Here is a 17,247-nt window from a genome sequence, read left to right as displayed (position 1 = left end):
ACTAATTTCACATTTTTGATATTTGACTTATCTTAATGTGTGCATGTATTAAGGGAACTAGAGAAAGAGAATGTGCTCTCTCTGTTTTTGCTTATAGATGATCTGTTTTCAAAATTCCTCCGAGGCAGTCGTGACATCATTGGTGACATTTGTCCGCTGAAGAAACAGAGAGATCTTTGTCTGACATACAAACAGACACACGCACAACATCAGTTGTAGTTCATTTTTAAACTGCTTCTGCGTCAGAAGAGAATATTTGAAACTATGAATATGTGTGTGGCCTTTAATGTCTCCCGTTAGTTGTCAGTTTGTCTTTTTGTGACCATAAGGGACCATGTGACCATCCCTTTGCTTTCTAACCAAAAGTAGCGTAGACCTGCTGCAGGTAAGTGCCTTCACACATTATCTGGGGGTCCAGGAAAACTCTTAAATCATGAATAAATAAATATGAACATGTTTTATATGACGTTTTAATACCTGTATTTTCTTACTATTAATGAAATACATGGTAGGCAGTCACTATACAGCATTATTATTGTGAGCATGTTAGCCAATAGCATAGCTGTATATACAGTTTTTCAAAAAAATCCTTTTCAAATGAAGCATAATGTCACCCAGCATGTTGCTAATATCAGCGATATCTAGTAGAACCCAACAAAAAAAGCAGAACAGGATTTGTTTCAAGCAATACAAAATGTTTTAAACATGCAGACCCTGTTGTTGAAGTCAACCCTGCCCATCATAATATAACCCATTAACTCATTTGAAATGAGTCATTTCAGCCTGCGTCTGACAGATGGACCCAATGTATCGCCACCTTTTCTTTTTCAGTGCAAATCCTCACAACAACCTGGCGTACAGTTTCACCTGGGACTACCTATGAAAATGTAATTTCATATTCAAATTGATTCACAATATTAGTTTCATTAAGTTGCATATTAATTTCATTTGGACCTATTAAATCCAAATTAGATTGGCTTTTTCCCCTCACCCAGTTAATTTTACCCCAATCAGAAAATAATTTCAACATGGTCCAGCCAGTCGTCAAATGCCCTCTGGCTTTGTAATTAAGGAATATTGTCAGGTTTCTCCTGGGCCCTTAGCACAGTTGTTTTGAGTAATCTTTACTTGACACATGAGCAAATGCCCTGATTATTTCAATGAAAGCTTTGTCCAAAAGCAGCATTTTGCTCCAATGTTACATATAAAGATAAACTGTTAACTATTTTGGTTCATTACAATAATTTGGCGATTGCTTTTTTGGACTTCACTGTGAGTATTGCATACATATTATAGATGTGAAGGACACATATTATAACAATAATGGAGCAGCGGAGGGTAAAATAGACGATGAATGAAAGAGATAAATACACCTATTGTTGTTTTTTTTAAACATGGGATTGAATCTGACAGTGTTCCTTTTTACTCCACCATACCTGAGCTCTTGTTCTTGTTCATGTTCTTCAGCATCTGAGTGTTGTAGCTGTTGAGTGTGTTTTATTTAATTGGCTGACATTTAGTTTTGGGTTGGTTCTCATGTTGTGTATTCTTTATGCAAACACATAAGCCTGAGGGCAGAGTTCATTTTCCATACAGCCTCAGACTGGAGAAAGACTCCACTGTGTTTCTAATGCTCCGTTTTGTGTCCCAGTTTTAGCACGCTTGATACTATTAGGGAAGCTAGTTTGTGTGTGCGTTTTGCCCTAGGCTACACTAACGGTCCCCTTTTGCTCTTTGTATATGTGTGTGCATTGTGTATGTGTGTGTTGTCAGCAACATTAAAAGCCCCTTTGTGAACAAGTTAAATCGTGATGCTTCGGTGTCATAAACAAGGAATTTACAGCCACTCAGTCAGAATGGCTCATTAAACTTGTGTGTGCGTGTGAGAGTGAGTGTGTGTGTTTATTTGTGAGTCTGTTTGTGTAAACCATAGCCATTATACTCCAGGCATTAAAAAAAGCCCTTTGTTCCACAGTTACAGCTCATTTCATTTCATTATCAGCCTCTTCCCTCCACTCAATTTAGTCACATTGTTGGCAGTCCTAATCTGTTATTGTTTTAGCAATATGCTAAAAGTCAGGTGTTAATGATCCTCTGCTGTAAGCCCAAACCAATAACCAACTTCATCATTCATATCCTCCAGGCAGGCAGCCAGGCAGCAAGCAGGTAGACAGGATGACACTCAGGCTTTCTCCAACATGAGTGAAGTATTGCTGGCAGGCTGACTGCTGCCTAATGTTTGATTACTGGCAGTTCTAATTTCCAATAGATAGTTTGAGGTTTAATTAATGATATTAAGGCCTGTAATGCTGTGTAAATATAACATTTAACTTCAAACCATTTAGATGTATCGTTCCTGAACAGTTTATTGTAAAACCAACATGTTTTTGACTTTTGTGTTAATGTTTCCCTTAGCCTCCTCCTGCACATCATTCCCAATCAAATGCTTTCAGGGTTAAACGTAGAAAAGGGCGACAAAGACACATGCTGCCATCTCTTGATAAAAGCAAACATTGAAGGGTTGAATACATAATACATTTCAACAGTCCTGGTTTTTGTAATAGGAGAGTAGAAATGTCTTTGAGTTAGTGGCCTCGCCTATCCAGAGAGTATAAAAGATAACCTTGGAGCCCACACAGTTTTTTTATCCTCTTTGCTTTGTTCAGCTCCTTCTATTCAATTCACCCCTTTTTCCTTTTTTCAGCTTCTGACACTAATAGAAACATATTTATTTGCTTAGAGGAAAGCTAATTTAATCTGGCCATGTTCAACACTGCAGGATGCCATTGTCCTTTGAAAAGATGTTTAGAAACCGTTTAAACATACGTTTGATTTGTCAAGCAGTATTAATCTCTAATCATTATTTTGTGTCGTTTTCTTTATATACATGTATGTGGCTGGCTGCTATCATAAAGGATTTGAACAGGCTCATTTCTCACAGACCTTTATCCCAGCCAAATCCTTGATTTCTATAATCACTAATAATCACCGTAGCAAAACACACACACGCGTGACAACACAATATGTAAAGCTGAGTGAAAAGTGTCTGCGTGCTTGTGTGTTGGCGTGCATTTTCAATATGTTTGTGTAAGCTTAAATGCCCCCAGTGTGTTAGCTGCTTGTTTCCTGTGATTTGCGTCTGGCTGCCACAGTGGAATAATAGGTCTTATCAACTTCACCGCTGACCTTTACATAGATGTGTTAACCATTGTGACCAAGGTGTAATGTTCACGGCTTTAGACAGCTGAGAGAGAAAGTACATTTGGGGTCACAGACATCTACATTGAGAGGAAAAACAATAAACTTTGAAACAGGAAGGAAGGGCTAACGTTTGGCTGTGAAGCCACAGATACAGCAGCAACTTCCTGCAGGTCAAAGGTAGACTCACTACCTTAACTTATTATTTTATAACTGCTGTTTTTGCCCTGATGTGTCCATGCAGTTTAAGGACAGGGCTAGAATGAACATCCAGATTGTTTAGGTGGAAGCTAAATGCAGAGAGACATGGGGTATTTCATTTATTGGCTCCGCCAAACAAAGGAGAGGTGTTGAGGACACACTGGTGTTAAGCCTTTAAAACATTATAGAGCAGCATCAGAGTGACAACGCAGCTGTTATTAATAATGTGGACTGATCATCTGGATTATTTTTGTACTCTACCTTTGTTCAATTGTGCACATATATGTGTCCTTCAGGATAGTGATCTACCTAGTATGTATTATGTTTGATGTTGAGGCCAAGGCAAAAAAACTCCAGGATTGTTTTGCCCATTAAAGGTACGGTAGGTAATTCACTTCAGAAACACTTTTTTGTTATATTCCATGGAATGCTCTTAACGTCCCGATAGCAATGAATAAATTGGCAATACATATATACAAATATTTCATCTGTGGAAGCCGTGGCGCTGTAAAAAGCACGACCAATTATCTGCCCCGGCCCGGGTCAAATAATTGGAAGTCTACCTGCCTGTCAGCCTTCCATCTCGTGCACAAACTTATCTCGTGCCCTCATTGGTCATGTGCACGTTTGTGTGTGTTGGAGGAGGGGCTCTGTAGGAAGTCTGAAGGAAGGGGCAGATTTTTTTTTTCCGGCTGTATACTTTCAAAGTAGCTGGTTTCTCCATTCTTACCTAGCCTACCTTTAAGTTAAAGCTTATCATCTGTTGAAGCCATTTTGTTTATCTACCTTATTTATTTTTATAATGAAATATTATGAATGTTTTGTAAGTGTTATTTTATTATGAATAGGTTGTTATGGATTCCCCTTTGTTGATGTTTATTATTGTTATGATTGATGTTGACTATCTCTGAATCATAGAGACGTCACATAAAGGCGTGGTTTTGGCACTTTAGGACAGGTGAACATGTGCTCACTATGAGTGGAAGGGCAAATCTTTTTCAACCGCTTAATATAAACTACTGCATGATGATCTCTGCTTGATACAAGCTACCCATAACATGCTGTATGGCTTCAAATCTTTAGTTTTTCAGTTGAACGTTTATGTTTATTGACGACAATGAATCATTAATGTGGATACGAACTTAATATCATGGTTTCATGGCTAGTAAACATCCATACCATGCTAGAAGGAAGTCTAAACAGCAAAGGCATGCCGTACACAGGGACCTGACCTGCCTGTTTTTCTGTATCCCTCTGACAGCCATACATTTACTATAGAACAACCAAATATGTTCCTTTGTCTCTTGCAATAATTGATACAAACATCTTAAATCTCTTTACGATACCATAACCTTTTTTCAACCTTTGCTAACCGTCGCATCATGTTCCAGTCTGTAGACATTGTTCAATACTTACTTTACTTATATTGACTATTATCATACCAGTACTGTTTTCATGCTTTCCAGCCCAAAAATGACATTCTTCAGCACCTGATAGTCGTGCGCCTCTTTCTGTCCCAGTCAGCACGCCTCGGAGCCTCCGCTGCTCGATTCTTTTCTTAGCCCTATTTGCAACCATTTCTGTTTGGAGATCAGTCGAACTCAGCTCATTGTGTTTTTGATGCTAGGGGCCTTGACGTGGTAGGATAATAGAGACACAGCATAGCTCATTGGCGACACACTTTATAATAAAGGCAATCACTAAATAATTGTAGAGTCACTATAAGAATAGAGGAGGCATTTGTGCAGATAAAAGTCTCCGCTTGAAAGAAAAGGCACTGCGCTACAGAAAGAGAGACACAGGGAGAAACGGTTGAGATGGGAAGTTATTAGCCGAGTTAAAAGCAAATTGAATCAGGCATATGTGCTCTTTTGTAATTTGAATTTCAGTGGGGAAGTGAATATGGCCTATGAAAATGAGGAGCCAGCTTTGGCCTGCTTTGTATTTTATGTGCTTGTGCTTCTTTGTCCTAAACCCACACACTTTACTCAACAATCGCAGCAGGTATGTCTGCTCTAGCTTGAGATTGTAATATCACGACCAATGGGGTTCATGCAATATTCACTTTTTTCATATCTCTCCCTCATCTCAAAAGCAAATACACAAGCCCCATGTCAGTGCTCTACTTCACAGCATTTTCATTGTGTCGATCATTGGTCAATGATCTCATCTTTTCTTTCCTGCACGCTTTTTTTCTGAGAGGAGCAGAATAAAAAATGCTTCATCTAAGGCAGCAACAAAGCAGGACATAAATGTGCTGATGAAAGTGGAGTTACAGAGGAGTGAAGGGTGTTTACACAAGGATTTCTGATCACGTACACATGTGTGTAGGATTGTGGGAATGCATGGATGCACAATATACGCATTATCCCCTTTTTGATTTAGCTTACACTCAAACACACACACACACTAATAATTCCCATTTTATTTTCTATTTCGTACCCGAAACACACATGATCATATGCAGACATGCTCCATCTCCCTCACACACACATACCCACACCTCTTCTAGCTATGTACCCTGGTGGCCTTTCCTGCTGTTTATCAAACCAATGTATGGGTAGTTTTCAGCTCCACTGATCTGAACATATTATTCCATTTCCCTCTTTCCCACTGCTTAACACACACATACATGCCTGAGAAACACACAGACAAACACACGCACAGACACACAGACAAACACACGCACAGACACACGCACACACACACACACACACACACACACACACACACACACACACACACACACACACACACACACACACACACACACACACACACACACACACACACACACACACACACACACACACACACACACACACACACACACACACACACACACACACACACACACACACACACACACACACACACACACACACACACACACACACACACACACACACACACACACACACACACCCCATTGTGGTTCTTCCTACTCACTCACCAGGAGAGACATTGCTCCCCACAGTAAATCCAAAAGATTGATGTGTCTCCTTGGACAAAATGAGATTGTGTGTCATTACAAGGCATTACACTACAGAACCCCTGTGTAACTGAATTAGACCCAGTGTGTCACAAGCAAATACAGTTTACACACACACACACACACACACACACACACACACACACACACACACACACACACACACACACACACACACACACACACACACACACACACACACACACACACACACACACACACACACACACACACACACACACACACACACACACACACACACACACACACACACACACACACACACACACACACACACACACACACACATCATCTTATATACTTTTGCACAAACCAGTGTACTGGCTAGCTTTTGGAAGGACATGTGTCCTTCCAAAAGCTAGCCGTCCAGACAGAGACATAAAGGCTGAGAAGAGGCTTTCTCTCTGCAGTTCAAACATAGCACATGTCCTTGTTTCATTAGCAGTAGGTGATGCAGTCTGACATTTTCGACGACACATCTATTGTTTTTTGCCACCAGTGCATTAGTGTGTATCAATAGGTACTGGAATTTAAGGTCAAACCTTCTTGACTCAATTGGGAGGGTTCTTACCTCAGCGCGGTACTGAAACCCTGTGAAGAAGCTACTCAGTTAGAGATTATAAAAAACAACTATGAGTTGGATAACAGAGCTTTTACAGGTCTGTGGTACTCCAAAAATACACCACTAAATAGAATTTAGAAAGTCTACCTTTTATGAAACCTTCCAATATACTTGTAGTTAGTCACTCGCCTACAGTGAGTCACCAGTCAAACCAATGGATTATGAGTTGTTTTTAGGTCACCACAAGCAGGTCACTTTGACTTGCAGTTTGTCTGAATAAGTAATCTATGAGTGCATCACTAAATTCAACTTGTCATTCAGTCATGTTGACAACAACAGGAAGTCAAGTACACAGTCATTTGTTCAGTAAGGCAACAGGTGAGATACTGTAAAAAGCTGATCAGATCTTGAAATGTTGAAATGTTTTTGCTCTATGAAGCCTGATCTACTTATATGATTCTGTTTTCTTCAAGTTTGTATTTTGTTGGTCGAACGCACTTATTGTAAGTCGCTTTGGATAAAAGCGTCAGCTAAATGCAATATAATGTAATCTTGTACAACTTGACTTTATCAATATATCTAGTGGTTTGTAATACAAACAAACATCATACTGTACCATTCTTATCCAGTAACAATGGTCTGCTGACTGATCTAGTACAAACACTGTCTCTAGGTCTGTCCAAAGGCAAGGCAAGGCAAGGCAAGTTTATTTATATAGCACCTTTCAGCACCAGGCAATTCAAGGTGCTTTACAAAAATGAAAGACATTCAGACAAAGGCATTTAAAAACAGTAAAATATAATAAAAGAAACACACACACAAAGACAAAACAAGAACTTGGAAAAACACTCAGAGTTCCTATATACTGTAGACCCGGGCTTATGTTTCACACACATGCGCATGCTTTCTCTCCAGTCAAAACAACAAGTGACGCTGCTGCAGGAGTTTGAGAATTCTAAGGTCAGCATGTGACACACTTTTTGTAAAACACACACACACACACACACACACACACACACACACACACACACACACACACACACACACACACACACACACACACACACACACACACACACACACACACACACACACACACACACACACACACACACACACACGCGCGCGCGCACACGCACAGACAGAGCTGTTTCAGTGTGCAGCTCTGGGAACACCAGACTAAATAACAGAATTGGAGAGGTCAAACACAGAGGCTGGGTTGAAGACTGAGAGAGCCCAGCTGCATTAGGACACGCACATAAACACACACTGGTCTGTTCACAGATGAATAATAACATGCACACACCAACAAAGAAAGAAAAAACAAAAACAATTAAGAGAGATAATAATGAGAGAAATGCGTGTTTATTTAACTTTCAGTCTGACCAGAGCTTCTCATAGACAGGACAGAAAACAGGACTTTATTTAAAAAATAAATAAACTGGAGCAGCACTGTTTTTACATAGTAAACACATTTGTTTGCTTAAAATGTGATCCAAGAAGGCACATCTCCTTAAACATAGATCTATAAGCCCTTTAATTTCTGTTTGATTCCAAATCCTGATAATGTTTTAAAATGAGAGTGCCTAATAGGATATGAGATTAAGGAATATTGTCTGTTGTCAGTCACACAGGACCATACAAAGTTCCCATGTAACTTGAATGCAGCCCTCTCATACTCTGTATCAAGGGTAAACATGGTTAAGCTGCCAACCTTTCTCTGAATAACTAATCTTCCTCTATTCATTGCTCCTAATAGGTCTTTACTCCATTGTATCAGCATTCTTTGTTCTGTGACTCCACATTATTTAGCAACCTCCACTTTGACTTTGAGACGACACCAACATTAAACGTACAGGCTTGAGGCTTTGTTCTGGCAGTTTACAGTAAGGTTTTGTTTGCTCCTATACCCACTCCACCCCTCTCCCCATCTCAACAATAAGAGCGATAAATAATCTTTCTTCACATTTTGAAAAATACCCAGACTTCCCCTTGCAGTTTAAGCTTTGTTTTCATAATTACATCTTTAAGCCTGCACAATACAAACCCCATAAACACACATACACATTCATGTAAATGCAAAAATGGCCCAATTTGTTTATGCGTAGAGCAGTTTTCTAATTAACGTGTAGAGTATAAATGCTTATCATTGAGAAACCTTTTCCTTCTCAACTCTCTCCTGGTCTGTCTGATGCTAAACGAGGGAGCGTCTCCAAAGGGAACTATACTGTGTGTGTGTGTGTGTGTGTGTGTGTGTGTGTGTGTGTGTGTGTGTGTGTGTGTGTGTGTGTGTGTGTGTGTGTGTGTGTGTGTGTGTGTGTGTGTGTGTGTGTGTGTGTGTGTGTGTGTGTGTGTGTGTGGTTTACAAACATATAGAGGAACCTCAGGGCTTTTCTGCAAGGCTGCAACTACACAATAGTCTCTCTATCTCACACACACACACACACACACACACACACACACGCACGCACGCACGCACACGCACACACAGGGGACATTGATGAAGTTCAGCAACTACCTCTGTGGTTTAATTAACGAGATGAAGCTAAGGGCAGAGGGGACAGAAACAAAGGAGGAACAAGGATGGAGGCTTGATAAGGAGAATAAATATATATTTTAAGTTCTAGTATTTTTCCCTCACACCAATAGTGAGTTGGTATTAATCATGACCTGTAAAAGTAGTGTGTTATTCCAGCTACTTTTTACAAAATGTTTTCCCTGTTGCTTGATAGTATACACTTAAAATGTAAAAGTAATCAAAACATCTGTTATGTCTGTTCTCTTGTCTTCCAAAAGACACAGCAAAGAGTGTGTGTTTGTGTGTGTGTCAGAGAGAGTGACACCGCTCCTCTCCTTCAGCCACTGTCAGTCCGAGGGTGCTGACTAGTTGTCGCAGTCTGTTTGGGTTGATTGTGAGTTCGTAACTGCTAATGCGTTGTTGTGATACTGGACAAATGTTAAGCAGCAGCACACTCACACCAGCACACAACCAGCACACAACCCAAACAGTGTACACATACACATAATTGATGCAAAATACACACACACGCCACACACACACACACACACACACACACACCCACACACACACACACACACACACACACACACACACACACACACACACACACACACACACACACACACACACACACACACACACACACACACACACACACACACACACACACACACACACACACACACACACACACACACACACACACACACACACACACACACACACACACACACACACACACACAAGAAGGCCACTAACTGTCTCTTGAGATTAATGTTGGTGTGATCCACTCAGCTGGGCCTGATCACATTAAGATGGATGGACCCCCTGGTGGTGTATGGTGTGTGTCTGGCTGTGTGTGTGTGTGTGTGTGTGTGTGAGTGTGTGCACATGCAGGGCCCCATCTGTCTGTGTTTTCTCTACAGCGAGGTCCTGTGACCTAGCTGCCATCTTTAGTGCCCTCAACTCTGATAAGCATTACCCTGAGAGGGAGAGATTGATGGATAGATGAATAGATAGCCATATTCTCTTTTTGTTTGTCAGTGTTCTCCACGGTGACATTAAAAATTGCTCCCGGCGTTGTGGTTGTTTTTAAAAATGATTGTAAAGATATTGTAGCTGTCTCAGTCGGCACTTGCAGTATGAAGGTCTTTTGCAGTCCAGTACATGCAATAAAGAAGGTTCAAAGGTCCCTTAGACCCTCTTGCTTTACTCCAATTTGTTGTAATTGACCTGCTAAGTAGCTAAATGTGTAAAAGTGTTTCAATCTTAACCCATAGTCTAACTGTAGTTCCAAATAACCTTTCTTCCTGGAAAAACCTTTTAAACTTTACAACCAATTTTCTGGTGGAATTCATAATGACCGTAACTTCCATGCTTCAACTGAAGTATTTTTCTCTGAAACTATTTTCTGTACTTCATCTGTGAGTCTCACCCTGTTTTTCCCAGAAAGCTTTTAGACTTTATTCAGTGGGTAATGTAAACTATGAGGATACACTTATAGTCTCTCCACTGCTTCATTACTCTGGCCTTGAGTCCTGTGTTGTTGTCATGGTTTTGCCAAGCTTCTGGGAATCCCTGTAATTTCGCCATGAGTTTGTCACGGACAAATACAGGGTCAACGCTTGCTATCTACGACAGTCTGATTTCATAGTCAAATACTGCTGTCTTACTTCACAGCATTTGAAATCATTAGTAAGACATTTTTCACAAACCAATTTAAACAGTGTCACACTTTTATAAAAGACACTGGATCTTTTCCCTGTGTCAAACGCTTGCATTAGTGGTGCTGTGTGGATATATGCTCATGTTGTTTTCTTTATAAGTAAGTGGACTGTCCTCCAACATTAGTCACACTTTTTTCTAGTTTGGGATTTTAGTTGAAACATCACATATCATGCTGTTCTTAAGATATGTGATATTATAAGTGCTTAACATTACTGTTGTTAAACACCATTGACAGCTGAATGTGGCAGTAGATTCATCCCCATGTAAAATCTCAAAGCTAAAGGCACCAACTAGGCTCACTTGTTTCTCCCGATACATGATCACACTAAGAGATGAAACTGATTTATCATGGTCTTTTACAAGAGAAAGTTGGTCTTGTTTTTCCTTTTGAGTAAAAACTCAATAAATACACACAATAAACAATTTTAGTTTTCACCAAACAGCATGTTCCTGCAAGTAATTACAGCTGTCGCCAGCAATTTAAGCCAGTACAAACAGTCAGTAAAAACAAACTATTGTAGTAACAACAGTGTATATTTTTAACCCAGTATGACAAATTGGAGGTCAGACATGAAACCCTAACGGCCCGTTCACACAGCGGCGTGCGTTGACGCTTCCCCATTCACTTTGAATGGGGTGACGTCACTTTTAGCCGAAATGCATCGTGGGAAGCGACGTGGAGCGTAGCTGGCGTGTCTCGCTGCAAAAGTTGAGCAATGTTCAACTTTTGACGCCTCGGCAAGGCGTCAGCCAATCGAATCATATGCCAGTACAAGCTCTAGCCAATAAAACCGCTGCTTGTGTGTCAGGGGCGGGAGATTCATGTGATTGGTTGTTGGTCGAGTGTCAGACACGCCCGCCGGCAAGCGTCAACGCACGCCGCTGTGTGGACGGGCCGTAATGGAGTAAATAAATAAAAAAATAGTAGCCTTTCTTCTTCTTTTCAGGAGGGATTTAACTCTTGAAGAATAGCCCCCTTCATCTCGAACAAAGAGCAATACATATTATTTCAACTTTAGAGTTTAAACCATGCCATGCTTCTAGATCTAGTGTGAGGCAATTTGTTACCAATTTACTTTGTTTCTGCTTTCTCCATAGTCTTGATCCCTCCCTTTCATCGTCAATTAAAAAAAACGAGTCAAGCGACAGCTGTCCACGGTTATTATCAAGCTAGCTAGAGTTCTGTGAGCAGTTCAGAAAAGAAAGGACAGTTTTTAATCCCTGCTTTCTTCTCCTGCGTCTGCTCTTTGGGAAAAGGAGCATATATAACGTTTCTTTCATCTATTTGTGCACTCATCATAGTCTCCTCAATCTCTGCTGAACTCCACTCTTCAGTTGATTTATGTGCAAATTAAATGGTATAGTATCTGATTGTTTGACTTGGGGTTGTATGAAGTCTGCAAGCCCCAGGTCTGGAAAAGCAGGCAGGATTGGCACAGCATTTAACCAATGTGCTGCTGTGGCTGAGCCAGCAGGAATACATTATGGCCACATCAAAGAAAGGCCCACATAAAGGAATCAATATGAGTTTTAAGTGTACACTTTATATACAATATTTACCTTGCCTTATGACAGCACTTTCTGGTTAGGGACTGAAGCCTCTTGTCAAAGCAACCAGACTCGATAATCCCCTTGTAAATGGCTCTCTGATGGCAAGGTAAAGGCACAAAATAGTTTACACCTAAACTGATATTGTTCTTTTTTTTATTAGAAGGGCCCCTCTTTTAGTTCAGCTTGTCATTTTCCCCAGACTGGGTTCAGTTTGACTGCATCCCATAAGTATCTCAGTCTTACATTTCTTTCTTGGCTGATTTGGTCAATTTTCAGATTTTACATTTTGAATTATTTAAAATGTAGACCTGTCTGGATTTTTTCCAAATTGATGCCAATCAAATTTAAAACAAGAAGCTAACAAATGCATTATGACTTTTACATGTTTGAGTTTTACAAGTTGTGGTTTTTGCACCAAATGTAGCCATATTTTCACACTTTTAATTACAAGCTTTTTTGAATGCCTTAACCTTGAACAAATAATACTACTCATACTGTATTTCATCTTCTCTCATCTTGTCTGTGTTTTCCTGTCTAGATGTTTGAATGCGTGTACCTACTGTAAGACTAAACATGCCAGAGGAGACCTGGCCAGCTATTCCATCGAGGAGCTAGTGGAGAGAGCCAGACAGTCTTTCCAGGGTGAGTGCATTATCTCTCCCACACATGCAACTGCACAGACACACACTATCACAACAGGAATTTGAATGAAGTTGTTTATTTGCTGGATACTTGCAAAATATTCCCTGAAAAAAGAGGTACTTACATGACGATAAGGATCATTGAATGTCCGACACATGTCCTGAATCTTGATTTATCTGCTGTTGAACTGGAAGTGCTACTATTGGACAATTGAAGGTGCTGATAAAGGATAACAGGGATCTTGGGGAGATGATGCCAGATGAACAGCTGTTGTGCCCTGGCATCTGTTCGTTAACAGTAGACTCCCAGAATCCCTAATCGCACAGCAGGCCATGTCTCTGTTAGAGCCTCAGGCGGGTCACTCAAGGTCAAGTCTACACTGAGAACACTCGTCACACTTATCCATCCATAACTTTTTTTATTGGTGTAGTCCGTACAAATCTGTATACTACATCTTTATACATGTACACACGGAAACTAATAAACACAATATCTTATACAAATTAAATTCAGGTCCACCCCTTCACACCGTCTCCCCTCTTCTCTCCTCTGGATTACAAAGCCCCAGCCCATGTCATGTCGAATGCTGTGTTTGGTGTATTCAGGACCCCAAAACCACTGCAGCAAACACAGCTCAACTGTCTCATCCTTTTAATATATTATTGTTAATGCACATTATTCAATCTAAACATTTGACCATGGATGTTTTAGAGTACCTGTTTTTTTTCAATCCTGATCAAATGTTCTCTTGTTTTTTCAGTGTTAGTAAACTAAGACCTTATCCCTGACAGCTGTCAAAGATAGTAGGGACCTCTTACTTAAAACTAATAATAGTCAGATATTAAATACTATATGTTTTAATGGTGGATGCTTCATTAGCATTGCTTTGATAACAGCCTGTTTTTCTGTTCTGATTTTCTGAACATTTAAAGGTATTGCTTTGAGGCAACAGGCATTTAGGATTCAGTTGAACTGATTTTCATACTGGCCCAATATGTAAAACGTGTGGTCACCTTGTTGGTTACTGTGTTTGTTGCAGTCTTTATGCCAAAACCAGGGGTTGTGTTAATACAGGTATCAAAATGAAAACTAAATATCAACACTGGAGTAACAAAGTTTACATGCTGCACAGCCGTTTAAACCTCTTTTGTTGCAGGATCACAGCAGATTTAGAAAGAAAGAAATCGCACTATACTCCCATTCTTTTACTCTCATGTACTCAAGAATAACACTTAAACAGTGTTTGCTATCCAATAAACGATTAGATGTCCGGCTCCTTCCAACTGTGCTCTTTGGATAACTTGTAGATTTCGAAACATGACAATTGAAGCAGTTGTATTGTAGTTCTGAAAACAGACTCAGTGTATTTCTAGGTAATGAAAAACAAGAAGATAACCTTGACAAGGACATGGCTTTCTAAATCTCATCCAGAACTCTTTAAAACAGCTGCATCCATGCCGCTGCATTGCCCCAGGCTGGGCAGTCAAGGGCAAACTCACCAGCTGCTTGAACCTTGGTGTGTGTGTGTTTGAGCACATGTTAGATGTGGGCCACAGTGCACCTGCCCTTTACACTTGTTCGGGAGAAGTTGCAGGGCATACATTATTTTGGGAAGACTGTGTTGTGTGAATGACTTTATTACTGTCCTGTAAGGCAAACATTAGGGTGCTGCCTTTTAATAATAAAACATAAGAAGAATAAAATAAATGTCTCAAAAATGCTTTGTTGTGCATTGTCAGTTACAGCCCTTATGACACCCATAGCTAAATCAATTACTTTGAATACAATTAATAATTTAAACTGCTAGTTACACATCTAACTTGTGGTCAAACAAATTGCGATCATGCAATCTTGTCACAAAGCAGGAACTTCAGTGTGGATATCAGATTAAGGGTGTGTGTTTGCATGGGGGGGTGTGTGTGTAATCTGTTAAAATGCAGGAAACAAATGTCAGAGACGGTTAGTTGTTGTTTTCAAAACAGAGAAAGAGGAAGCTGGAGGTTACCGCCTGTCATGATTATCAGACTGTTGGAAAAAGACAGAGAAGGGTAATGGCAGGAGAGCGAGATGACGTTAAACTATCTATCCGCTGCTCTTTGGTAAACACAGTCAAAATCAAGTGTTTGAGTTATTAAACCTTTTAAATATTGTGTTATTGCAAGTCTGTATTAACCTGTTATAAGTTCAGGAGTCATGTACTTATACATGCTTATATTCTTGTTGCTTATTTATTCTAACTCTACCATCTATCATAATCACAGTCACACATACAAAGACGCACACCCATACGTACTATACGTTGAGTGTGATAAGAAAGTTCAGCTCAGGAATTATTTGGTGTCCCTACTGTGTGGCCATCTAATGTATATATTTTTCGTCACATATAATATATTTCTCTTCTGTTCAACAAATATAATCAGCTACTTTATTTATGAACCTAAAGCACGCTGTTTACTCCATCAAATATTTTTGTTAGGTTTGGAATCACATTATGGCACTGCAGCGATGCCCCTTCTCTCTCACTCTCACTCTATTAGCCACCTTTTCTTATTTCAAACAAATTGAGCCTCACAAATAGGAACTGCAATTTGATTTGCTATTTGATGTCTTTTGAATAAAAAAAGGCTGCAAGTATGAATGCTATAATTGATTGGCCAGTCAGGCAGCGTTGGGGGTATTTGATTGGTTTATCCCTGGGAACTTTGAAAGGATTTATAGGAATTATTCAAATGCGATTTGAGGTAAATAGCTCTCTTTCCATCTGGAAAAAAGAGAGTGAGTGAGTGCACAGCTTTTAAAATAATCTGAATTATTCAAATGTACGAATGTGTAATTTTTAACATCAGAGAAGTTGGTTAATGTATGCAGGTAATGGAGGCTTGGGATGTCATAGGAAATGACAAGGTTGTGGGTGTTTGTGTGAGTGTATAGGTTGGTGTGTGGGGGTTCGTATGCAGAGTGTTGTGCGTGACAGAGTCATGCTGGGAAACTGATTGAGTGTGTGTTGGCACAGAACTGTGTATCTTAAGGTATGTGTGTGAAACAGAAGTAGAGTAATGTTTAGCCATGTTCCTCAGATTTGGATTGTGTATTTAATTTCAATATGATTTAACTCACCTTGTAAGTTTTTCTGACACAAATCTGTCCTCTTGTCCGGGCATTAACTGAACCTGACTTGTTCTTGAACAAATATTAAGTTTCAATATAAATATGAATCCAACTGTACATACTTCAAGAAATGGTTCTGATTATAGATCGGCCGTAACACTGTAGTACCTGGAATAACTTTAATAATATATATATTTGTTCCATAACAATAATTGTTTACATTTCTTTATTTTACTTTCACATTCAAAGCAGCAGTCAAATCCTCTTAAAAAAGGTTTAACATCTGAAACTTCCAGAGGCCCTGCTCTGTAAACATGGTGGCTGCCTGGAGAACGTGACAGGAGAGGAGTACCAGAGTATTTCTGTTGTGGTCCTCAGACCCCCATTGTGGCTGTCACCTTGTCATTTTGAACTGTCAGAGGATGTTTTGGAAATGGCCCCATCTAAAACAGGACATGATGCTTCATAGATACAGACACACTGCTACCACTCCCACAGTTTCGAAATGTCGCGTTCACACCAAAAAGAGCTGGAACTAAAATTAGTTCATGAGAATTTCTCCCCCCTTTTCCATCCCTGCTAGAGAGCAGGTACTTTCGTGGGAGAAAAAGGTTCCTATGTCTGATTGGCTGGGCGGAATGCAAACCACGCCCCGTAAAACTCCAGTGAAGCCGCCATTTTATTATTATCCTTTATTAGCATTAGCCCAGCGCAGAAACGCAG

The 17,247-nt window shown here is 39.9% G+C and overlaps 1 protein-coding gene across 1 annotated transcript in view; it reads left to right on the top strand.

The window, feature by feature from the left end:
- Positions 1-17,247, top strand: part of cdkal1 (CDK5 regulatory subunit associated protein 1-like 1) — a 314,194-nt gene that overhangs the window by 133,863 nt on the left and 163,084 nt on the right. Inside the window, exon 8 of the mRNA XM_034102687.2 lies at positions 13,313-13,416. Within this exon, the coding sequence (XP_033958578.1) occupies positions 13,313-13,416 (104 nt within the window). The remainder of the gene's footprint in view (positions 1-13,312; positions 13,417-17,247) is intronic.

The sequence above is a fragment of the Pseudochaenichthys georgianus genome, chromosome 16, assembly GCF_902827115.2.
Source record: "Pseudochaenichthys georgianus chromosome 16, fPseGeo1.2, whole genome shotgun sequence".
Taxonomy (NCBI): Eukaryota; Metazoa; Chordata; class Actinopteri; order Perciformes; family Channichthyidae; genus Pseudochaenichthys; species Pseudochaenichthys georgianus.
This window is presented reverse-complemented; position numbering and strand designations above follow the sequence as displayed.